General features: G+C 38.0%; 1 protein-coding gene across 7 annotated transcripts in view; it reads left to right on the top strand.

Annotated features, from left to right (window-relative positions):
- The window catches only part of SCAPER (S-phase cyclin A associated protein in the ER), a 241,245-nt gene that overhangs the window by 159,939 nt on the left and 55,143 nt on the right, over nucleotides 1-26,163 (top strand). For all 7 annotated transcript variants that reach the window (XM_084532001.1, XM_084532002.1, XM_084531998.1 and 4 more), the window contains 2 exons: nucleotides 7,252-7,378; nucleotides 25,821-25,936. In XM_084532001.1, coding sequence (XP_084388127.1) covers nucleotides 7,252-7,378; nucleotides 25,821-25,936 — 243 coding nt within the window. The remainder of the gene's footprint in view (nucleotides 1-7,251; nucleotides 7,379-25,820; nucleotides 25,937-26,163) is intronic.

Genomic DNA, 26,163 nt, shown 5'->3' on the forward strand with positions numbered 1-26,163 from the left:
GTAACCTGTTACAGTATTTTGCAACCATAGCATTTGGTGAGATTGTTTTTGTTCTTCATTTCTTGTATGCATCCTGCCTCTGGATTAATCACTGAGGTGAGGAGGCCCTGTCTCACATTCTGAGGATGTTTATAGTTCTGGCCCTGTTCCGAGTGCAGGGAGGCTGGAGTTACAAGTCCCTTCAAAGTGATGATCCTAGGGAAAGTGCAAGTAGAATCACCAGTATATCCACATGGTTCACATCTTGGCTGCTTGTAGCACTGCATGCCGGGTGCTGCACCCTGTTAGAAATAAACTACTGTGGTGGCCACGTTGTAGCTTGCTTTCATCATAAAGCTAAGATAATATAAAATGGAAGTATGGAAGTGAAGAGTAGCCTTCTCTCTCTTTGTAAAGGATAGAGTGAGAGGGCAAGACATCTTACGAGTTTAAGACCAGACCATATCTGTTTATGTGGATAAACAAATGAATACAGGAAAGAATAATTTTTCTTGACGGAACTAAGTACAGGATCCTACTTTACTAAGAAAAATAACAAGAAGAAGTAGCTGAAACAGTATTAGATCTCTACTGAAATGTTATTGTATTGAGAAGCTATGAAATAGTTAACAGTTGCCTTTTTAGCAAGAACACAGTGTACTACTATGAGCTACTATTAACTGCTACTGTACCTGGCTGAGACAGAGCAAATCTTTGCCAATACTAGGAGTTGTAACAGCTATCCAACACATGCTCTGAGTAGATCTGCAAATTTAATGAGAAAAGTCATGTCACAGGGTAAAGGGTGTAAAAACTAAGAAGGCTAAATTTGTTCTTTGTGTCAAAACAAATGCCACTATGTTTTCTTTATTTGGAAGGAAGGTTTGGTGTATTCAAATTTGGTGGAAGCCTACTAGTGAACAAAGAAACAACTTTTTATCAGTGGGCTGAGCTTAGAATTGGAAAAAAAAAAAAATTAAAAATTCCATTTAAAACATGACACAGTTGGTAGATGTGTTTGTTCACTTAACAGAAGCAAACGAATTTTAGAATGAGATCATTAAATGCAACTTTCTGGTATGTTTCCTTGCTTATGTCATGTTTCTTTAACTCCTCCTAGCCCCGATTATGTCTTTGTAAACAACTAGAACAATTTATGGAATGCAATTTATCTGATTTTAGTTGTTAGCCGTGTCAGTTGTTAAAGAAGAAAGACAGAACCCAGAATTAGTCTTTGGCAGGTAAAAAGCCTTTTTAGATCACCTTTAAGATTAAGCCACCTTAATATTATGAGACCACTGATTTCCTGCTGCAGCTCCTAGATTGTTTCAGTAGTTCTTGTTAGTGTATGGTTTGTGGGCTTATAAAAACATTCACTGAGGAAGCAGTGATTCAAGTGCTTTCTAAACCTCACAAATAATACAAATATCAAAAAGCAGAGAATGTTTATCTTGCTTTGGTAGACATGGTATGTGTGCTTTTTCCAGTTTGAGTACGGAATATACTGCTTCTTGAGGGGGATTGTAAAAGGCTTTAAGTGTTTCTTTTCTAGAAACAGTTCTGGAAGATGCCTGAAACCGTTTTGTTTGCTGTTTTGTTTTGTTTTCTAATTAGTAACTACACAAAAAAAATTCTTCCTTAATGTAGGCGAAAAAATAGATCCAAATGTTGCTTTACTTGCTTGGTGTCTTGCTCTCTGACCAATCTCCCGTAGAAAGCCCTTTCAAGAAAAAGTGCTGCACTCATTCTCATGTGGGAATGGCCATTCTGTTGCTCCATGGCTTTTTTCAACTGTTCATTAGCTGGTTGGTCATTGGTTGCACTTAGGTTGTTTTATAAAAGCCAGTGGACACTTGATGCATTTGTGGTATTAATTCGGATTCTCTGGGAACTGATCTGAAGGTAATTACTTAGCGTCCAGTCCTCAAAGTTAGCCCATCAAAACATGCATACTCTTTCTTCTTGCAGCATCCTTTGGTATCCATCAGAGCAGGTTTTTAAAAGGGAAGGAAAAAGCTTTTGTAAATTAAGAGTGTTGGTTGCATTTATTTAATATCTATTATTCCAAAAGCTGTATGTTTGAGTGTTAAAGCAGTCTGCAGTTAGGAAAGCATAAATGTAATCCATAAATACAAGCAGGGAAGGTAAGGTAATGAAAGATTGCCTAATGGGAGTTAGCAGGATTGCAGGAATTTTTAAAATAAAAATATAACCTCCCTAATCTAATACTTCAGCCACTTTCTCCTCTCATTCACAAAGGAATTGTTTCGTTTTGTTGTTGTTTTGTTTTTGTTTTTTTTCCATGTGTTTTTTAATTCCTCCTTTTTTAAACTACAAAAAGGGGCACTTCAGATGGTCTGAAAGAACCACTATTCCGAGAAAGGCCTGAAATACAAAAAGAGGAGTCAGGAATGTAGTGTGGAGTTTGTTCTTGCAGAGCCTCAAAGATAAATGCCTTCAATGACATAGTTCTTTCTTTTTTTTTTTTTTTTTGTGTGTGTGTGTGCAGTATATCAGTGTGTTCACAAAACAAATGGACGTTATAGGTTTTCTTGGTGTAGTAGTCTAGTTTACAGTTAAGTCAGTTATAAAATATTATGCCACAATACTGATTAGTGGGGAAAAATGTCTGAAGCTGTAAATATTTGTGCAAAATTTGTTTTTAAACAGCTGTATGATCTATAGAAGAGCTGAAGTATAAAATAAAATTCAGTTAAATTTAAACAAAGGTAAATATCTGGTCTCTGATTGGATGGACAGCAGGTGCTATTTTCAGAGAACTGCTGGAGCATTCTTATAGCGAATGAAATTAATTCAGCAAATCTTTTTAGCAATTTTGCCACCAGTTTTCAGGTAGCTTCCATTTTTGAGACTAATGAAGATGTACAAAGCTGCATATTTAGGCATCTAGCTATGTTGTTAAGTAGAGTGGTGTTTTCCATTGCGTTCCTAAAGCAATTAGAATGTGTCAGGTATGCCACTGAGTATGTTACTTTGCTGCAGGGGTAGTACAGAATAGTGCAGGGCTGTATGTTGCTTTAGGAGGATACAGCATAACTCGGGTTTGGGCTGGGCAGGAACTGCCACAGACTTTCTCAGTTCTCTCCAGGCGCACGCTGCACGGGCAAGAATTGGGGCTGTGTGTCCAGCTGGCATCTGGCCGCCCTCAGCAGGAGCGCACAGGAGGAGTAACCAGTCTCTGCCACTTGTACTGATCCTTCCGGGCATACATTCAGCATGCAGCCAAGAAATCATGGATTTAAATGTGGAAGTGCTGAAATACATTGATGTTATTTCAAGGTGGTTTGGTGGTTCTGTTTTTTTGTTTCTTTGTTGTTTTTTTTTTTTTGAGATTAAATGTGACCTATAAATATTGACAGAGATCTTTTTCCTTTAGTCTATAAAATATATTAAGCCTGCTAGAAATATTTAGCCTATGCTAAAACCAAACCCTTAATTTTACAATACTTAGTTGTAACTTTATTTACATATTTTCTCTATAAACCTTTGACTATCCATCATTTTTCTATTTGCAGTGCAAAAAGACCCGATCATGTATTTGTATTTGCTGAACATGCTATTTATCAGAGTGTAACATTCTAAACCCAATCTGTGCCTTATGTCTTTTAGGATATTTCTTCCACATTCTGAATTATTTCTTTGGAGGCAATGCTATAACATTTTAATTAGTGGGATGTAAATAATTTTAGATAAAAAAGCATAAATGTTAACTTTCCTTTTTATTTAGCCAAATAAATTTTCACTCACTTATTGTTCCCTCCATGGCACATTAAACCTTGGAGGAATGCAGATTCTGAGATGGAGTGAAAATTAAGTTTTTGTTCTAAAAATGTTTGGATTTGGACTCAGCAATATTTCCTCATAGTCCTTGAAGCAGGTGTTGATACCATGATGTATTAATCTACTATATGAACAAAGGGTGTTCTCTTTCCAGATCTGTTTGTGGCAATGATTAATTCTATATCCAAGTACAAGTCATCTTGCATAGATTTCTAGTCCTTTGAAACAGTCTTAAAGAAAATAATTCTTATTTTTCTGTGATGCTGCCAAGAGGTCAGTGTAAAGGATATTAAATTAAAATAATTTCTCCAAGACTCACTCAGTGAGAGGAGGGTTTTTTATTTCCCATCTCTTCCCCATATGATCATGAAGCATACTTTACCCTTTTTTGGCAGAAGACCAACGTACAATATGATACGAAGATGTAAGAAGTAGTTCTTTAATGCAGCACAACTGGAAATGTTGTTCTTCATGTTGCTTATTTTGATGCTGAAAACACAAAGTTTGTCTGTTGGTAGAAGCTTTTCAGCAATGAAAACATCAAGAACCTGATCAATTCTACTTCATTGATTAGATAGGCTTTCAAAATTGTGCATATAAAATCATTTAAGAAATCTAGATATTTTTGTCTTAGACTGTATACAAATCTTGGGATGGGTATAAGAGAAAAATTCAATGCAGCATCTGGAAAGAAGGGATGTTCCAATAATTAAGTAGTTTGTTATTAGTGCTCAAGAATGTCAATTCTGTAAGTGAAGATCATTCCAGAAGAAGAAACTGGTTTAAGATAGTATCTTAATTTGGAGAAAAGGGAAGTGCTTGAGAAATTAACAAAGTATTATTTGGCAAAAGAGGATATATGTTCTCACTTTTCTAACATTTTCTAACTTCAGCGTGATGCAAAATGAAGTATTTATTTGTTCTCACAACAAAAGGTGACCACTGGTGCATGAGGAAAGACAGGAATTTCAGTATGTATGAAAGCTCTTTCCAAGACAGAAGGGAAAGGGAACTTGTCAACAGACAAGGCAATGTAACACAATTATTTTTTATTCAAGTCCTTTTTAGTAATGCCTTGATCAACCATACACATTTTGTGTGCTGATGGCTGATGAAACATCTTTTCTGTCTCATCAAGAGAGGTTTCAGACTTGTCATGTAGGAGAAGAGTTTTTATTTTCTCTCTAATACTAAGATTAGGAAAAGTCCCTTTCTTTAGCCTCTGTGCTTAATCCTGGTTGAATTCCATTCCTCTGATGTTAAATGGAGCAAATGGAAACCTGTCTTGCCATCTTCTGTCATGGGGCTGCACACAGTATAGTACGTCGTGTTTTTTTTGTTGTTTATAAATGCTTTAATCATAGAATTTGGGTACATGTTTCCAAGGGAAGTCATCTTTATTTTTGTTTAACGCACCAGGATATTGCCAAGAAAACAGCTATTTTAAACCCCACAAGAATACCTGAAATACCTAGCTTCTAGGTTGTCTTTCTGCACTGCAGCAATTCAGTTTTTCATCAGTGCTACAATCCACTCCTTAAGCTCAGTGGCGTTAGCGGTCATCTGATTTATTGTCAAAGTCCTGCAGTTATTTGGCTTTTAATTTTCTTTCCCATTTTAGCTCCTGGTTTACTGTGTTAGACAGAGTGTTTCCTCCAACTTCATTTTCCACAGAGGAAACAACCGTGCAGAAAATTTTGTTGGCCTTAATACCCCTTTATTTTTCTTGTCATAGAAAAATCCACAGGCTGAATATTAGTGGAGTCAGCTGACCAGATGATGATAAGTCCAAAACACAAAATTCTGCAAATCATTTTTATTTGTACTTTCAAAACATATCTGTATTTCCAGTGTCTTTTGAAAGCTTCTTACAAATCTCTTAATTTCTTTAAAGAAAAGATACAGAGTACCTGTTTCCCACTGATTAAGTAGAAACTCTGTTCAAGTCTTGTCCCAAATGAATATTCCATATTTTGTGTTGTTGTTTTTTTTTTTATTAAACACATGACTGTTGTGGTTCATTCTCCAGCCATTCTGTCTCCTGTCTCACCTCTAGAACAGTTAAGGCAATCTTTTTTTTCCTGTTACTCTGTTGTCACTTTGTGACTGCTTTCTGGCCCTTTCACACTGATGTCCCATTTTATGATAAGCATTGATATCTTTCCTGCAGGTCTGTATTTACTTCTAGTCACGACAGTATTTTCTTTCTCTCATGCTGCTCAGTTACCAGCTTCTTCCCACTTCCAGTACAAATTGTTCTACTAGCTCAAACTAAAGGTCCAGCAAGTGCAGCAGAGCTGTCAGTAGCACTAAGACAGTGGCTTGCAAATAGTGGCAAGTACTGACTGATACTTCCTCACTGCTTCTCATAATCCCGTGGTAAGGGACCCTGTTTAGCATTTTTATCACCTGCCTATAATGCCTCTACAGATGTAGAAGTCTACATGCAAGCTAGTTACTGATTTCATATTCAGGGCACGGAAAAATGTATTGAGTGTGCTTTATTTTACACTCTAGGAGGAGATGAGTGGTGCCTTGAAACTGTGTATTGTTCCTCACTGCCAACAAGAGAGCATAGCCCAGAGGTAGATATGTAAAACTGAAATGAGTCTGAATCCACGTGTATGTGCATCTCTCCCACCTCTGCATTTTGGCTTCATTACTGACCCTCGTTAATGGAATGCCCTTTCTGAGGTAGCCTGCAGAGTCACTAGTTTTCATGTGTTCAAATAAACCTGAACAGCTATTTCTTTTATGATGCCTATAAGAAATTAGCCAAGTAGTCTGCTGTTCTGTTTCTCTTATTCATCTCAAGAGGGAACTACTCAGATAAGTGGGCAGGAAAAATTGAGCAATGGAGGAAAAGGGCATATTGAAAAGTAAGATGACTTCCAATACCTAAAGTGGGCCAACAGGAAAGATGGGGAGGGACTCTGTCAGGAAGTGTAGTGATAGGACAAGAGGTAATGATTTAAAACTGAAAAAGGGTTGATTGAGATTAGATATTAGGAATAAATTCTTTACTGGCAGGGAGGTGGAAGTAGGTGATCTTGATTGAAGGTCCCTTCCAACCCAAACCATTTTGTGATTCCTTGACAAAAACTAGCAGGATAAACTGTGGAGGGATAATAGGGAAATTAACTTGTTTGAGCAATTAAATAAATTAAAAAATAAATAAATAAACATAGGACTAATGAAGAATTGCCTTTATGGTATACCATTCACATTATTTCCATACCATTTCCCTAAAACAGCTGATAGTGAAAAGTCATAGACACTCAAAGCTGACAGTGCCTGCTTGCTGTGTTGCACACTTTAGTTGCTGTTCAGTATAGATGATATTTTTACACCGATTTTCGTTGTTGTTTTGTTGAAATGTATTTACTGGAGTATCATTACAAAGATGAAATTTTCCATGATTTGGAGACATTTTTGTTGTTTTAACTGCTCTTTGTTTTCTGTTTCATGAAGGTTACAGCGATTAGCAAAAGACCTTTTCAAGCACCTCCAGATGCAGGATAGCGGTTTGTTGGCAAACAACAAGGTTTCTGCTCTGGACCGGACTTTAGGAGAGATCTCTCGTATTCTGGAAAAAGAGGTATTGTGACTATTACTGTCTGACATGATCAATCTATAAACTGTGTTGCCCTCAAGATCAATTTGGATTTGGGAATGTTTTAGATGTGTATTGATGAATACTAATGACTACTATAGTAGAAGCTTGGAAGTTTCAGAGTGTATCTGAAGGGAGTTCAACTGTCTAAGTGAACAGAGAACTCTGTTCATAAGAGAGAACTCTATTTCTAGCATTGTGCATTAATTAATGCATTTGTTACTAATTTTGAGAAGTTACCTAATAAAATGCAGTAATTATAAATATGTATTGGAATTCCTGTGTTACTAGGTATCAGTACTTCAGGATTCAATTTTTTATTTAAATGTTAAATTTAATGACAAGGAGGCTTTGAAAAGAAAAACAGTGCAAGTTTTCTTTTTTTCTTTCCCAAATACTCACTTTTTTCATCAGGTAGGTTCAGGACTCTTGCTATGAGTTTGATGCATACACAGTATGGTGTGTTCTAGTTACTAGTAGAATATGAATATCGTTTTTTTAAATCAAACAACAACAGGATTGTATGAATTTTCTAGTCTGTTTACATGGGATTTCTAGTGTCATCATTTCTGATCTGTTAGTAACTCTAGATAAGTCTATGCTTCTACCACAAGTAAACAACATTTAAGCAAGTGGATTTGGCATGGATTGTTTTCCAGTTATATTCTCTAGTATTTTAGAAAACCATCTGATTTAAGTAGAATTTAAGCTAATTTTATGAGACCAGGCAAGTGATTTTGTATTTCTGGAAGTATAAAAGCTGATTCAAGCTTGAACATTTCTGTGATGGGTATCATGAAGTTTAACTTTGTTATATTAGATTGTGCCAAATAGGCTTTCCTTTTACATTTACTGAAGTTTAAAGATTAGTAAAAACAGGCATGTAATGTAAAAGATATAATTCTGTATGATAAAGCGTGTGCTATTCATTTCCTAATTTGTGCTAACATATACCAACCTATGTTAATAACTGGAGTTGCACTTAGGAGTAGAGGAAGGTTGGTAAAGTGAGGATAAACACTTGTTTATCCTGTGCCATTTGTCCTCTTGGTACAACCAAAGGAACCAGTGGAAGATTTTGAGCTTTCTAATTAGAAGGCCAGCTCTGTTCTGCCAGGAGACCCAGCACATATTAGAACAGCTTTTGCTGTGGTATTTCAAAGATATTTTGAGTTTGGCTGCAACCCAGACTGGCTAGTTGTGTTTTTTTCTGTTCTCATCTTGCTTCCTACAGCTGCAATGGCTTGCACTTCACCCATAGGAGGAAAGTGGTCAGTTAAGAGTAAGTAGGAGATCTTTTTGCTTATTCACAGTGTAAGAGTTGCACAGAAGTTGACATAAGTTGGTAGTTTGATTTAATTGAAATTACAGATCTGGCCTAATACTATTTTAAAATAAGACTGTCATTACATTCAAGCTATCATGGTTTGATTTTATATGTTTAATAAGGTTTATTATAAACATAATTACTATATTATAAATAAGCTTTTATTTAGCTGGCTAAATATTTTACAAGTGATTTGTCTGATCTGTTGTACTTTAATTTGACCTTCTGCCTGTTGTCCTCAGGATGCTTTTGCAGCAGAACGAATGAAAGGACGGTTAAATAGTGATCTTAGTACTAAATATTTCACTGGATGTTGTGAATGGTTTGAGCCATGTAATTACACTTTTAGAAGTCTTTTAACTCTGCACTCCAATTAGCAAGCTTTCACAGGACTGAGTGTTAAGACTTCTTCCATGTCCCCCAGCTCCAAAGAACTGAAAAGCTCTGGGGGTGCTTTTTAGACAGGAGTTGGCAGTGTCATGCCAGGAGGAATGAGAGCTCCCTCACTCCTCTGTAAATGCGCTTGGTTAGAGTATGCAGAAAGGTGCCTCAGCTGTTCCTGGTGGCATCCTTTCTCCTCAACCAGAAATTCAGGAAGGTCCCACATCACAGAGCTGTTGTGCTTTCCCAGAACACTGCTAAGCCCGTTTCTTGGGGTTGGTCTTCAGTGGAGGGTTGAGGTGGTATGCGAATGTATCATATGTTTTTATGTTTTGAAATTTCTCTTAAGTGCTGTGCTTATAAAGCCTGCCTTGCTTTAAGGTAAAATGCTGAATTTTTGTAATTGAGAGAGTAGGATTTTCATCTTTAATATTATTTCAACGTGGTTGGCCTGCTGGCACAGTGATTTGCCTTGTAATTCAACTTTTTACACCGTTAGAACCTCCGTATTTGAGTTTTCCAAAGGAAGGTTATATTGTTCTCTCATTGACCCTTAAAAAAGATCTCTTTCATATCTGTAATCACGATATCCTGAAAACTAGTACTGAGAGAAACCAAGTTAGTAAAATCCGAGGAGGGGGTTTCATCATTGTGGGTCAGAGTTAGTTTCTGTAAAAATAAGTGCCATGCTTGAAGGTTTTCACAGCTTACTCAGTGTGAAACACAGCTTCTAATAGCATATACTTTTAAATACTGAACAGTGCCGGGATACTGTTCTCCTGTGTGTTATTTTAATTACTTTGAGTTGCTGATCAAGTTTAATAGCAGTTTTGAAAGACTTCCAACATTTTCCAATTGTGCAGTGTTTGTGTTAATTACTGAAACATTAATTTCGTATTTATTTCAAAATATAGAAAATCTGTTGCTGCATGAGGTCTCTAAAAAGATTTATCTATTTGTGTATTTTTTTGTAGTTTTTTTTACAAGAAAGTGTAGCTTCTTGAGATTCTTTTAAATATGACATGAATTGCAGCTAAATGTTAATCATAAATTGTTTGTAATGTTACTGCTTGTTGAGCCTGCAGTCAGGAAATAAAAGGTAAATTTGGTGATAGGCATACATTATTTGTTGTTGATTTGGATTTTTACCCTCAAATCATTATTCTTCTGCTGGAGAAGTCTTATTACATCTGAGTGTCCTAATCGATAAGGTCAAGAAAGATTGATTGCAATAGCTGTCACTGTGTTTACGGCACAGTTCGTAGGTAGTCATTTATAGAAGTGGATAGTAATTCTCTTGTTAACTTGTGAGTCAAGAAATCAGCAGACACATCTTACATGTCAATGGGCGGTGAGAAGAATCTTGATGTTGTCAGTCATTGACTGAGAGGAGGAGACTGACACTGTTAATTGAATTTCCCTGGAGAGCATAAAAATATACCATAATGTAGGGGGAGGAATGAGGGAGTGGGAACCACACAAGCTGTCAGTGTGTGTGAGCTGATAACAGTGATTTACCCTTGCTAATGGCCTGGGTTGAATAAAGAATTGCCCTAAGGGAGGACAGAGTTAACAACAATAGATCCTTGCCACTTACTAGAAATTCTTCAGACTCAGAAAAAGTTACACACAAGTATTGTCAAATAAAATTGATTAAAAAAAAAAAAAAAAAAAACACCGGTAATACTCTGAAACATTTAATTTTTCTTTTGTTAGTAGCTTACATTGACTGAAAAAGTGTATGCTAGCTCCCTGGGGAAATGAAGATTTGTTTTACGAAGAGCAAAATACCAGTACAGCAGGAAGTGTTTGTTCCTAGTTTAAAGGGGTTTTGCATCAGCATATCCTCTAGATACTCAGGTTGTTGAAGTGCAGGTTCTGAGGATCTGACAAAAGTGTGGCCATTAGTTGCCCACAGCCTGTGGTTCACACATGCATTTTAATTAAATCAACATAGACGGTGCTATGAAGTCATAAACCACAATGTTGTTCCAATTTTAAGCAGATTCCTGCCCAATGCCCCTTTGGAATGCATTCTTGCTTCTGCTGGTGACATCAGTCCAGAGGTACAAAGCTGGCTGGTGCTGGATGTGCTCAGTGTGCTGCCCCTGGATCTGGCATACACTGTGTTAGGGCTTTGACTGGGTTGTGCTCTAGGTTACTGGAAGGCAGTGCTTAGGTTTTGTGCAGTCTCTCATCCTTTCTGGCAGAAATCCTGAAAGGAAGCTGTATTCACTTTCACCTCTACTTTGTTTTAAAAAAAATATTAAACAAAAACACCAAAACAAAACAAAGAAAAAACGTGCACACAAACACGATAGCACAATGCATGCAAACGTTACCAAAATGCCATGGCCTGATGTTGGCAAATTATCATGTGGGACTCGTTGAGATCTTAAACTGAACATTATCAGATCTTAAATACTCTTAAGAATGCACCTTTGCTTAAACAAACAAAACAAAACAAAAAAAAAACGCTGCTGACAAAAACTTATGTAGCCTCTTAAAGAAGGCAGAACTGCAGGACTAAAACAGTTTTCCTGCCACAGTTTTTTCTACTTTTGAGTTTATACATGACCCTTCTTCAACAGAACTAATCTTCCATTATCAAGGGCAGCAGTGTGTTTCAGATACGCAGGGAACCCAGGATTAACAGCTCAAGTTTGACTTGAGCACTCATACAGAAATGTCCTGTAATAGGGAATTCAGAAACAAGCAGATTGAAATCAGTATGACCACAGATACAGTATTAAGCTGCTAATGTTTACATCATTAATTTTCTTCAGTGTACAGAGGTGATCTTTACTGATTTAAAAACGACAAACAAACAAAACCACTGCTTTTTATTCTGTGTAATAGCTGTGTGTTCTGCTGCCTGCAGTATGTGGATTTCTAAGGCTATGAACCTGACCTGGGTCAGAGGTGACTGCTGCTCACTCAGATGGTCTTCCTAGACCTGCTGACACATCACTTCCCTAAAATTCTCCCTGATGTGTTTTTAGCTTTGTGTTGTTTTGGTGGGGTTTATTTTGGTTAGTTTGTTTTGATACAGTTTTTAAATGCCCTACTTTAAAATGTTCGTGGTACTGCAGCTGACGCAGCCCGCTGTTCTGAGGACCGTGCTGGATGCTGCGTTCAGGAAGGAGCGCGGTGACAAGCAGCCAAGGGCAGCAGCCTTTTCACCTGGCTCAGCTGCAGCTAAAACACTGCAGTTAGATCACTGCTGTTAAATGTGTTCAATACATATCTGTGACATCGAGACAAGCTGTTAATGTATCTCACATCCTCTTGACTGGGAATGTGACATACACAGTTTCGGTATGATCACAAAGGGAACCTCAGGATTTTTGGAATTCAAGTGCAACAGTTAATCTGCTTAACTGCAGGTTTTTTCATAATGTTTCTCGTCAGACCACGAGTTTGAAAATGGTATTTATCACAACGCAAGTTATACAATTCCTCTAACCTAAGTGATTTGACGGGGAGCATCCTACAGATGTGCTGCTGAGGAGAGAGCTACAGGGGAAGAACAGGGGTTTTATAAATGTCCCAGCCTAAGCAAATGATAAAGCTTGGAGCTCACACTTATCACTAGGCACAAAGCCCTAACAAGCAAGATTTCCATGGTTCTGATGTTTATAAAATTACTAGGATTTTGTATTGTTTTGATGATAGGTGTATCCTCGTTTCCTTCAGGTATCCTAGATGCAGTAAATAATACTGCAAATTAGTTTATTAAAGTATGGGACTAAAACTGATCTGAAATGATAGAAGAGGAGGCTTCTAACAAATAGAGCCACATTCATGGTGCTTATACCTACTCATCAGCTCTCAGTAGCTGCTTTTCAGTGGACTAAGTTTCAAGGTGTTTATTTTTAGTAAGCTGGAATAGTCCTCATCCTGAGAAGGGATTTCAGGGAAAGAAATGCATTCACTTAGGAAAAGATGTGATTTTGTAACTCAAAAATGTGTGAATCTAAGCTAGTAATTGTTTTGTTGTTTCAATACTCTTATTGTTTTTAAAAAGGCTCTCAATGCTTGTAACTTCGAAAAAGTACTCTCCTGGTGACCATTAATGGTTTGTTTAGTGCCAGGCAATGTTTTTGTTTTTCCAATTTTTAGATGATTTTTCATTTTTCTTTTTCAGCAGTCATGATGTCAGTTGTTTACATTTCAGGAAAATGTTTGTGGTAACTTTCAAATGCAAGGGGACTATAGGGAGACAGTGTTTATGCCATTGTAAAGACTGTCGGAAATGGCTGGCATTAGCAGCACAGTAAGGGTGCCTATTTATGATTTGTACTCTAAACTGTCAGGCCCACTGGGTATGGTGACCATAGCCAGTGTTAAGGTTTATAGGCCAGTTTCTGGAAGGCACATTGAGCTGTCTGTCCAGCTCATCCTTCTCCCCCACACCCTCCCCAATAACAGAAACTGAATCACCAGAAACTTAAACAGTAAGATTAAAAACTGGTTTTGCTCCATGTATCATCTCTTTGGCAATGGTAAGTGGAACGTGTGCAAGCTTTTGTACCATTTGCGAAAAATTTCTTAAAAATCCTCCCCACGAAAATTTAAAATTGTTCTTGTGTGTGTGTGTGTGTGTGTGTGTGTGTAAAGTGCGTGTATGCAGACAAACAGATTTTAGAAGCAAATATTCAAAAATGTTACATACTTAGGGTACCATGTAAGAACACAAGAATTGTGATTCCCTGTCTCTTCCACATTTGGTTCTGATGCTGCAGTAGTTTGTGAAGCTGGCTCAAGCACCTAGGTAGCTGCCTATTTGTAGCGTAGTGGAGTACTGTAGCCATCCAACAGGACTGAAAGACATTGAATTTAACAGCTGAATTTTATTTTTCAGAAGTATTCCGGACCAGCTGAAAAGGCAATGATGTATGTTTAAGCTTTTCTTAACTTGCTTTTCTTAACTTACTTTTGAGTATGTTTTAACTGGATATGGCATCATTGCTCCACATAATCACTGAATGAATACTAGACAAGATACTGCAATTTCATACCAAACTCTTGAAGGAATTTAGAATTGCTAAGCAAAAGTAACATGACAAGGTAGTATATTTTATGCTAGATTATGTGTTCAGAAAAATTAGCCTAGCTTTAGAGTGTGCAAGTCATAGCTTGCTGTTTAACTTCTAATTCACAGTTGAAAGTTTTCTTCATTATGAAATAGAAGTAGAAAATTTTAAGCCTAATTTTTAACCTAAAAATGAATGATCCTGGTTTAACTTAGTTGTGTTAGTTAGACTACTTAGGGACAAGGATGATGATTATCTCTGAAGAAAGCAGGAGTGTTAGAAGGGGAAGCAATGACTCATTAATTTCTTCAGAATTAATAATTTCTTTTGAAGCATTGAAGGGTCAGCTGGTAATAAGATGGTGGCAAAAATTGGTGAATCACAAAGAGCATCATAGGACGTTGCATGTGAGAAAGGGTGAAAATGACTGGTGCAGGGATTCTGCTGAAGTCATGGCATATGACGTAACCCAGCTCGTACCCCACCATCAGTATTTTGTGATCTCACATCGATGTATGTGTGCACACAGAGGCACAGTGGTGTGAGCACAAGAAGTGCACCTCAGCCAGTTTCTGTAAACAGCCTCACGACTACATAATTTCTCAGTCTGAGTGAAGCTTTCAAAAGTTATTTAAACTTCTACATTTTAACATTATAGTAATGAAAAGCTCGGTCAAAATGCCAGGCTTTTATAGGTGTTTTTGTGATTGAGAGGAATTTGTTTTCTCCTTGAAGGGATTTGTTTTTTTCCTTGCGATGCAGAGCTTTGTTTTCCCGTTTACTTACCATCTCCCATTTCCCCACTAGAGGACACTACGGGCAGAAACAACGGCACGTCCCCTCATCCTTACAAGTAACACAGCTCTATTTAGAAGTCAAATTCTGGTTTGGAAGAAAAAATGCTTAGATGAGATTTTAATCTGGTTAATACTGAAGCGAGTTCTAGGTCCAGAGGTGTTACCTGCTAAATTGGTTTGCCCATTGATTTTCAAAGTGCACTGAATTTCTTTATGGCTATCATCAGAACAGGAACTCAGGCATTGATGACTCTTGTATGGGACAAACCAGCCCCGGTGTCGTTCAGTGGGGGTACTCCTGTCACTAGAGCACACCTCGGCCTTTCTGCCAGCAGCTCCTGCCAGTCCTGTGGCACTACGCATGTGGGCTTAGCAATTGCACAGCTTTGTTTCCCACTCAGCTCCTTAGAGCAGCAGGCCTCCTGGTTTTGATATATGGAATATTTAGTCAGGTAAACAGGAGATAAACTGTCGGGACTTTAAAGCTCACTGCACGTTTTAGGGTGTTCATATGAAAAAAAAAAAAATCAACATGCACAGTGTTCATATTAAAAATGAACACAAAGCAAAGTGGCACATGCCTACAGTTACATAGGCGTGTAGCTGAGTAATGTATGCCTGAAGCTACTCCCTAGAGCAGGTGAGGGGCAGCCAGCCTCTGGTACCCGAGCAGCCATTCCCTGCGCCCTCCTGCCAGGCCAGTGCCACAGGGCCGCAGCCACACTGACCCTGGCACGGCCCATGCAGGGCACTGGGATGAGACGTGCCCTGACTCCAGCCCCGTGCCCGCTCCTCCGCCAGCCTTGCAGCACCGCAGCGGGACCCTGTGGGGCCATTGATGCTGTCATGTTGTAACCTGCTGCCTTCGCTCAGGGACATGATATGTGTCTTTTGGCTCGCAGCCATACAAAGATTGTGATCCGCAGCTCATTCGCTTACAGCAAAAAGCTTTCTTTTACACTGGGCAGTGGGCATTTAGTGGCCACAGTGTTTAAAAAATAAATGCTGTCTTCATTTTTTCTTTGCTTTCATCCAAGTTCTGGGGCTTTGTTCTTAATGAAAGCAATTGCTGTTCTTACTTTTAAAGGTAATCAGAAGTTAAAATTTCAAGCTTCATTTTAGCTGAACATATTATTTGTTCTGTATTGAAGATTGGATTAAATTTATTTCTTATTTTCAATAAAAACTAACAGTGCAGGTTGAATATCTGTAATAGTTTTGTTTTATGTGTCATAAAGTTCATGATTGTATCATAGTTATAACATCCAAATATTTTCCTTGGTAGTATATTCAGAAGCTGAAATTATTGGAATAATTTGAATCTTTTCTCTTGGAATATAAAAATCAAGTTATTTTCTGTTTGAAAAAATACTGTGTTTGTAGCAAGTGGTAAACTACAAATTTCAAAACACTAAATGAGGATAAATTTGGGGAATATTTCGGATTATTTTGTGGTGCCATAGGGTAGGGAAGCAGTCACCTTTTCTGTATTGGCCTCATTCTACCTTGGTGCAATGGACAACAAATTAAGGTAGAAATTTGTGGTGATCTGATCCAGGAGATCACACTAAGTTAATGTTAGTCATAATGCCTCTGAAAGAGCCGTATTTATTCTGATTTGTGTGAGACTTAAATGTTTTTTTCTGTAGTCCTGTATCAGTAGAGTCCTACTTTCTGCCCTAAAGGCATTCACCAAAATCACAGTGACAGCAATTGCTGAGCGTAAAAGGCAAGTTCCTTGCTTTTTGGATTTATATCAGCGAGGAAGAAGAAAGCACTGAGAGTTGCCACCTTTGATTTTACTGTGTAAAATCAGCAAGTGGACTTAGCTCTCTTTCATGGGCCTGGAAGGTCCTTTATTGAAAAAGTGCAAGTGTCTGGCTGCTGGTGTTTGACAGTGAGGATATTTACCTTTTATTTGTCTCTTCTTTAAGATACAAAATACCCTCCTTAAATCAGCCAGCTGGCAGGGATTGGGGTGAGGTTGGTTAGGGACAAGAGGCAGCACAGTCGATAAGCTTTGTCTTGCTCCCTGTTTTGCAGGATGTGTGTGCCTGTGGCCCATGGAATATAAGTTGTATTCAGTGATATAAGTTGTATTCAACAAGTTGTATTCAACTTCGGATACTCCTGCAGTAGCCAGTTTCAGCCTGCTGTGATGTCTGGGGAAGGGAAGTCATTAATCAAATTTAAAGCTGAATTACAGCAGTTTAAAAATGATTTAAAGTCAAAATCCAAAGTTTATGAAGTGGATAGAATTTTAAAACTTAAACACAAGTCTTTTTTTTACCAGCTAAAACTAGAATTCAGGCCCTTGGATCTCTGTATTTTACCACAAAAATCTAGTAATTTTGTGAACACAGAACATAACAGGGAATTCTGTATTTATGCTTCCTTTGCTCTAAGTGTAAATCAAGGCTAAAGCTGTCCTTAGGAAAATACAGAATACTGCGTCCAGAGCACAAACTCAGCATCTGATCAAATGGACATAACTGATGGAAAACCTGAGATCTAAGTAACCCTACTCAAAAACGAATTCAGCACTGTAAAGCCTTTAATTGGGAGGTTAGGAGCTTTTCATGTGTGAATATTGAGCTCTGAGTGTCAGTGAAGCATGTTGCCAGAAGCACATGGTGTGAAAAGGTTCAGCAACGTGCAGAGACGGAAGTGTGGTGTATCACACTGCATCAGCCATCTTAACTCCGTGTGGTACAAACTACTCCTAGTTGCAGAAATGTCAACTCATCCGACCAGCAGTGGTGGTGGGCAGGGTAGCAACACCCTGGTGGCTATTGTTCAAAGAGCAAGATGCATGCAAACACAGGAGGAGCTCTTAGGACAGCATTTTCTGCCCAAGCAGACATTCCTTGTCACTGCCAGGAAGAAGTCAATAGGTCAGGTGTGTGTTGCCTCGTGCAAGTTGGACCAGGCAGCTTTATATCATCAATAATTTGTTTGCCCGGAGTTTCTGTAATCTGTGGATTAACCTTTTTCTCAAGATGAACATATAAATAGGAACTTGTTACTAGAGGTCAGCCACAGACTATTTTTTAACTTGTTTGCTGGAAATGGTATTACAAGGCAAGTTCAGTTCACAGATAAGCTCTGCAGTGTTGTTATTCCAAGATTATTGGGAGGGTAACTTACTCTGCAGAGTGTGTTACTGAAAACTGCTGCGTTGATTTCTGAATCTGTGATATGCAGTTAGATGTTGTTAGCTTCCAAGGCACTTAACGCTGTACTAGTTGGGGCCTTTTGCTGTCCGGTCTGGTGCTCCTTTTTCTTCTGTGTCCATTTGTATCAGAATACATTCCAACATATGCAGTCATTTCTTCATTAAGCATTTGCAGGACAAGAGATCTGTTTTAATATCATAAAACCAGAGTAAATAACCACAGTTAATTACTTTCTTCATATTGGGTTTTCCTGCACCCGATCTGTCTGCCTGTGGTAGGGGCATCCATGCAGTTGTACCAGTGCTAGCACTGAGTGCAGGCACAGCAGTGAGCATTTGGTGGTAAGAAAATCCCCTAGGCATTTCTGCTAATGAGCAGATGCCAATTTAGATGGAGATCATGGCTAAAGTAATTATTTTCTGTGCTTTTATATTTTTGAAGAACTGAAGGTTTTATTTCATTTAGTCTGCTGGTATATGTTAACACATAAGTTCAATTTTTTTTAAATTCCACTTCTGACTTGAAACCGTATCACCTAGAGATGCCCTTTGTTGTGCGTTCTCATCTGAAATACTTCGCAAACCCACATTTTTTATCTACACAGCAGTCTTCTGTTACTGTTGTGTGGATGGGGTAATGGGCAAATAGTCCAAGGGGTTACAAGAGAGTACCCAAGGCAATCAGCGTGAAAGCTGTATTTAGAATTCAAGAGTTTTTGACTGCCCTGCAGGTCTTCAAACAAACAACTGTAGCTCCCTCTATCTCCTCCCATTTAATTTTAATATCTCTAGTTTTGCTGGATTGCACTGGTTTTCATAGTTCAGCTGAAGTCACTGCTGCTTTCCTGTGGCCAAAAGTTTTCAATAATGAAATGTCAGCAATAGGGATTTAAGAATGAATCAATCATGCAAGAGATCTGCAACATTTCTATTCACTGGACAATTTCTTATCCAAAAAATTCCTGGGAGAGAACAGAAGATCACAAGTCGTGCTTAGTATATTTGCTTGGGAACTGTCAAAATGGTCCTAGCTAATTGAGTCATCCATAGAGATCTAGGAGCAGTTGTTCCTGGTTGAACCTTTATCCTTGCTTTTCTTTGAATTAATACACTCATTGGATGTCCAGTAATTTATAAATAAACATTTTTATTTTTAATAAGCACAAGTGCTGTAATGCTTGATGCTGTCTTAATATTTATAAGTACATCTTATTTTCACAAACAATATTGCCTATTTCTGGTTAGTCTCCTCTAGAATGGGTGAAAGCAGCTAAACAGATAACGTGGAGTTCACTGGTTTACATTCACCTGTTTTTGATTTTTGGCTTTCACTGGGTTGTGGAAGTTAACAAACAGGATTGTGACGGTCCTGTCCTCAACATCAACGCAGTCATTAATAGAGTGCCTCTCTGTGATTTTACTGTCGAACTGAAAAGAAACTGCAGAACTTGGAAGATTGTTGGAATAAGGTTCATCTTCCTCAATAGGGTAATGCAGTAATTCAAAAAGGAACCCTACTCAGTATGGTTTACCTTACAATGTGGAACAACATTAGGAAATAGAAGTATGGATTAAAGAATGTGCATAGGCAGAAGTTAAACTTATAAGCACGTGACATTTAGTGTTTGCAAGACAGACTTCAGAACAGACCTAGACTGATTTTAAGTAGCTTGTAATATATGACAGTCATAATATGCTTATAGAAAGTATACTAGTAAATGACTTTTTTTTTTTGAACTTTTCATTTAATTTGAAAACAAAGCTTAGTCTTTATTGTTGTATTTCAGCAGTGTAGCAACAGCTGTTCTTTTCAGCCTTTCTTCTTGTACCTATGTATTTTTCTTCCTTTATGCTAAATATATGTAATTGCAGTTAATACAGCTTTATTAATAAAGAAAACAAAATAAAAGGGAAAAAAAGTCACCACCAAAACAGTATTATCCAAATGGCTTAGAGGCTGCACGGTAAGCTCTTCAGGGGAGTGTGGAAGTACTGAACATGCAGGGAGGTACCAAGGTATCCCGGATTTACCTGCCTACCATCTCAGGATCTAAGCAGATGCTAGGTGAGCATCCTCACCTAGATGAAGATGCTGAGATCAGTTGTTTTGGAATGAAAACACGGAAATTAGAGGAGCTGGCTTATCTTTAAGGCTTCAGAATCAGCTAGCTCTGCCCTTTGCTTTGTGCAAAGGAGCACTACTCAAGCCCTCCTTTCTGTGGCATTGTGTAGCATAACCTAAGGAGCTTGGGTGCCTTAACACGTGAGCAATTCTTGAAGGGGGAGTTGGAACAAATGCCTGTTAGATGTCCTTAATGTGAATGAATGCCTCCCCATAATGGTACACAGATGATGCTAAGCCAGTCTTGTCTTGTACTTGAATCCTGCACCTAGTTTCAGATTTACATTTTCCTACTGATGTACAGTGCCTGAAATTCTGTTGTAGGTCAAGTCACTCACTTTGAAAACCAGTTTAAGATTTTTCAGGTGAACAGGGCATTATTATACTAGTGTAGTACTGATTTCACTAGACAGAATTATTACAGAAAACAAAATTGGGTACTTTAGTAGAAAATATTATTTTGCTATGTTCTCTCTAGTGATTCTTACTAAATACACTTTTTCCTGGAGGACTGGCAGGAGTGTAGACTTTATATGCTGACCAATGTATCTGTGATTGTGCATGTGCTTGTAGATACAATGATGCATTTATTTAAAGGGAGGAGGAGGAAAAAAAAAAAAAAAAAAAGAGGATCCAGCCCAGGATTCAGTTATCTGGCTTCTTTTTCTGAGGCAGCTTTGACTGTATTTCTTAGCCCCTGGCATTTAAGAATCTTCAAACACCCAATAAAATGAAAGAACACTCTAAAGATGGATTTCAACTACATTTTGCTAATTAGTTTTTACTTCTTCCTTCAGTAAACGGTTTAACAAATGCAGAATAGTCACACAAGTTCAGTGTGTTCTTTAGAAATAGAAATCAAAGTTTCAAAGTACTTGGGTTTGATTCACAAATATTTTCCATCTTAACAGTTTTAGTTCCTGAGGTCTCCTCAAAATGTCTTTTCAGATTAGTTTTTTATTCAGACATACAAGGTGGGACTAGCAGAATGCGTTCTTTTGGATGATGAAGGAAAATGGTTTTTAATCAACATCAGAATATTGATTATGGATGCCTGTCTGTGGGGTGGTTTGCACAGCAGTATTTTTAAAGGTAGTTTGAAAAGATTTCCAATGCAGGTGCTGATATTCGAACAGAAGTGCTGAATTTACATGGAACAGAGATGCTAAAGCTGGCATGAAATCATTTTGGATGTTAAAGGTCTGCATTATTTCTGGTTCTTCTCTGTATATTAAATAATAAGAGTACTTTAACAGGCGAAATGTATGGAAGTGAGTACTTTGGTACAGGACATTGGATTTCACCCAATAACTCTTTCACCAAATTAATAAATTATGATTTAACTAGGATCATATTTTTCTAGGAGATAATCAGGTTTGATTTAAAAACTTCAAATGATTGAGAGTCGACTATATCCTAAGTATATTATGGTAGTCGTTAATTACTCTTGGCATTAAAAAAATCACTTTCTTATCTGAATTCATCCAGTCTCGACTTCTAAATACCAGCTGTTACTGTGCATTATCAGAAATCGTCTTCCCATTCAGGTGCTTCCATCCGGTGATCCTGTCATATTTTTACTTTCCCTGACATACAATAGATTGTACTTCCATAGTGTCTCACATCGAGACAGGTTTCTCTGGCCTCCAAGGTTGTTTGATAAACCTTCCAGTTTGTCCAATGACCTGTTTAAAGCGGGAACAGCAGAGCAGGGTAGCAGTTTCGGCTTTTCTTCTGCCCTGGAGTATTCTATGTAGGCATCAAAAACTGTTACTAATTGATGCTCACTTTACTTTGCTCTGTGTTACTTAGTATACCCACTGAAATGTATAAATAACTCGAAGATGTTTCTCCTGTTTTGATTTTATTTCAAAGGCATACAGTTATATTATCCAGCTACCTCAACAAATGAATCAAACCCCAGCAAAGTAATAGCACTCCTGGCCCTTTACGTATTTCTGTTGCCTGTGTATCTGAGCAGAGTAATTGGATATTGTGAGGCATATGTGTTCATGACTTGTTTTTGCTGTGTTTATTTTTCTTTGTGAAATGTCAGATGATGAGATGAAACCGTTCTTTTGAGCTCTGTATTTGGCCTGCTAGTTCTTGACTTTGCCAGATCTACTGGTATCATTGGGTAAGTGGTGCTTCTGAAGGTGCCACAGATGCCAAACCCTGATAAAATCCACCCTGTCTTGCTAATGAACACACAGACAGTTGTTCCCCATCTGCTGCCTCTGTCTGGAAGGTTAGGAAGCCCTTCCTTCTTGATCACAAAGGACGTAATTATTGTCTGTAGAGGAGTCAAGTACAAAGACAGTTCATCCAGTCTGACCGCTACTACACTGCAGGCCACCAAAGATTAACAGCTGCTTCTCCTTTGATTAGGTTAGGTAATAACAGTTACTTTAGTTAATAATTGGATGGATTCCCAGGCCATGTAATTCAGGTTTAGGCTGTCATTTTTTGCTGGCATGTTGCTGAGCTGTATTATTGGAATGGAGCCTGTAATCCTATTAGTCAGTTGTCACTCAAGCCACAGGAGAGGAGAAAAGGGGAATTCAAATCCATTAAGGTGTTGTAACAGGTAAATCAGCCGCACTTGGTGGGAGTGTGCAGGGAGCTTTCCTGAGTGTTTGTCATGATTTTAAAAAGAAAAGAGTAATTTTAAAACTTTATTAAAATGCTTAGTTCATAATTAATCCCTAACATTGTTACATGGTTCATTGTTGTTTCTGTTCAGTTTGCCACGTGTGCATTAGTGTGCCTACATTGTGCTGAAGAGCTACATGATTCATACACTGCTGTGTTGAAGTTAGTTAACGCGTGCTCTAAATGACAAGTGTATAGTAGTCCAAAAATCACAAATGCACACTTAATATCACGTTAGCTGTGTTGGCTTTCCTCCTGTGCAAACAAGACTACTGTATTTTACAATGATGCAGACTTCTGAAAAGCAAAGAAAACAACTTTTTTTTTCTTGTATTAGTTTTGGGTGCAGCATCATCTGTTCTGACTACTACATCTCCAATGCTATTTTTTTTAATGGTTAAGACAAATTTAGGTGGCATCTGCATGGCTTTTGTGCATTCTCCTCTCTCTGTTTAGAAATGCTTAGATGACAGTAATAATCTTTTTTTTTCCCTACACGTTCTTTTGCCCCTGTTCTCCTGCATGACAAGGTAGCTTTAGAGCTTTGAAATCCTTTTATACGTGCAATCAGGTTGTCTTAAAATGTTGTTTAAAATAGTTACGTATTTGTGAAAGTATGCATGAGCAAGGCAAAGCAGTTTCACTGTTTGAAAACCAAACTTAAATATCTTTTCTAATGTTCAACACACATAAACTTCACTGTATTGACTGCCTTTGCTGAATAAGCTTCCTGGTCTAACTGTGTGGCCACTCTGAAGGAACAGTTTCTATAGTGAAATTATGAAACAGTTTCATAAGCATCTAGCTAAGTAATTCAAGAGAATAGGTTGGAAGTCTGGAGAATTCTCTCAGGCAGCAAAAATGTGCCATGCTGGTTTGTGCTCTTCCAGGCAGGGAGTTAACGTTATCTCGCGACAGGATCTGTCATTTTTCATATTCATGTGGTGCCTGATCTGCTTGGTGTTTTTGCTGCTACGAAAGTAAAAGTTGTAATTACCCAAATGGGTCTTTCATTCAGACACACTGAAATCTTTGATTTATTCATACAGGTCAGTGGGTAATACAAAGCAACAGAGAATGATAAGTGAGCATCAATTAGTAACAGGTTTCGGTTTCTGCATACAATTTAAAAAAGAATATTATTGAGCAAGGGCTTTGAGTAACTTCTATGCCTCAGCCTACTTCTAATGTTTTACTACGCATCAGCTAACGTAAAGCTTTAACACTACAGAACATCAAGTGAATTTGGATCGTATTTTGAAGGATGTAGGTTAATTTTAGAAACAAATTGGATAAGATACCCTGCTCTCATGTGGTTATGCTTTAAGAAAGATTTCTTCAGATGAATGTGTAAATACTTCAAAATTTGAAAACCATCTCAAGTAGAAATTAATTCAGATGTCTTAAAAACATGTTGAATTTATTTGGCTGCTATATTTCAGGACAGTATGGCAATATTTTTCAGCCCTTGGGTGATTTAATATTGTTCTTTCCTTACACACAGCTCGTCTTCTACCTGAGGTCTCGTATCGTGGGTACCTGAGGAGTTGCCTGTGCATTTTTCACTGTTTTCTCAGATGGCACAGTCACACAGCGTTCACTCTGAAAACATCAGTGATGTAATATTCAGGTGACTCTGCTCTTCTGTGGCTGGGGCATGCTTTCCCAGCAGTTCCCATCACCTGTGCTGACCCAAGGCCAGGCAGAGGAGCTGTCCCTGCAGCAGGGGCTGTTGGCAGAAGGGTGCCTGCGTGGCGCATGCGTACTGGCACATACTCAGAAGCACCATGTGCCAGCAGCTATTTCTGTAGTTGGCATTGTGTTTCAATAAATGGGCTAAAAGCTCTTGGGTTTCTCCATCCAGAAAGGATCCTTGGAGATAAATATGTTTGATAGCATGCCAAAAGCCAGTGAGATCAGTAGCATGCTCCTAATCTCTGGGTGGCAGTTTTACAGACCTCTGTAAGCGTGGTGAACAGTTTGCTCAAGGATCCTTCCCAGCTTTGCTTCCAGTTTGTTCCTTCCTCTTATTTAAGTTCCACCCCCACCCCTTTCATGAGCATACTTAGGGATTTATTTCCACGATAGCTAAATGTCAAAATGCTGATTAAGTAATCTAGAGAGGAGAATAATAGGGATTAAAGCTGAATGATGCTAAACTGGGAGAAATTACAAACTCACTTCAGCTTGATAGAAACCTAGTAGTAAAGGAAGTTCTTTACAATGTAGACTTGGGGGTTGCAAAGTATAGTTGGTGTTTTAGCAAAATACCGTACAAAACTAAAGGTTTAAGGATAAAATAACACTCTGCTTGGTGATGCTGTCAGGCTTTCTGCCAGAGCAAGGACTGAATTTGCGGGGTCCACATGCTGTGAAATATGAAACCCGGTATCATCAGGGTAATGATGGCACTCACGTTTTAATGTGACCTGTCCAAGTGATTTTATGCACACGTAGAACAAATCAGGGAACAAGTCTGGTGGTTGTCTCCTTTCAAAAAAGTTTGTAAGAAAGAGGAAATACCCATCTAGAGACTGTCCGTATTCATTAAAACATATGAAAAGCATTGAAGTATAGCTACAAAAATAACAGTAACAGGTAAAGATTAACTTCATTGAAATCCCTAATTCTTTCATTACTGAAAATTCTTACAGTGTTCATTTATAAGTGTTATCTTTATATAGTACGTAGTATGGATGTGTTGTCTTTGATAAAGTAATGTGGGGAAATTCAACTCCTGTGCCTTCTAAAGAATACTCTTGCTTGTGCACAGGCATTTCACTGCTCTTTTTCAGAAGTTCTCAACATGATAAACACACATATTAAGGATTTCCTACACTGATACGAAAACTCAGGACACTAGCCTTCCAGTCATCTGTCATATCCAGGAATTTTATTAATTTCTATTGGTTTTCTTCTGTGTTTGTGTTTGTCTAGAACACAGCAGATCAAATAGCATTTCGGGCTGCAGGAGGACTGACGGCTCTTGAACATGTTCTTCAAGCAGTGACTTCTCCCACCAACCTGAATGCAATTTCACGGGTTCCTTTTAAGTAAGTATCAGCAGTCCTTCATTGGTCATTTGGTATCACTAGAATATTTATTTCACATCTGCTGCTTCATTACTGCTTCTTCTCATAGTCCAATGGTAAACTTCAAAGAAAAAGCATGCTCTACTCTGTGCTGCCATGGAAGGTGAAAGACATTTCCACTCTACTTCTGGTTTTCAAACTTTGTGACTTTTATTCTAGCCATGATATGTTTGAACAATGGCATCCTC

This window comes from Aythya ferina (genome assembly GCF_964211825.1).
Source record: "Aythya ferina genome assembly, chromosome: 11".
NCBI lineage: Eukaryota > Metazoa > Chordata > Aves > Anseriformes > Anatidae > Aythya > Aythya ferina.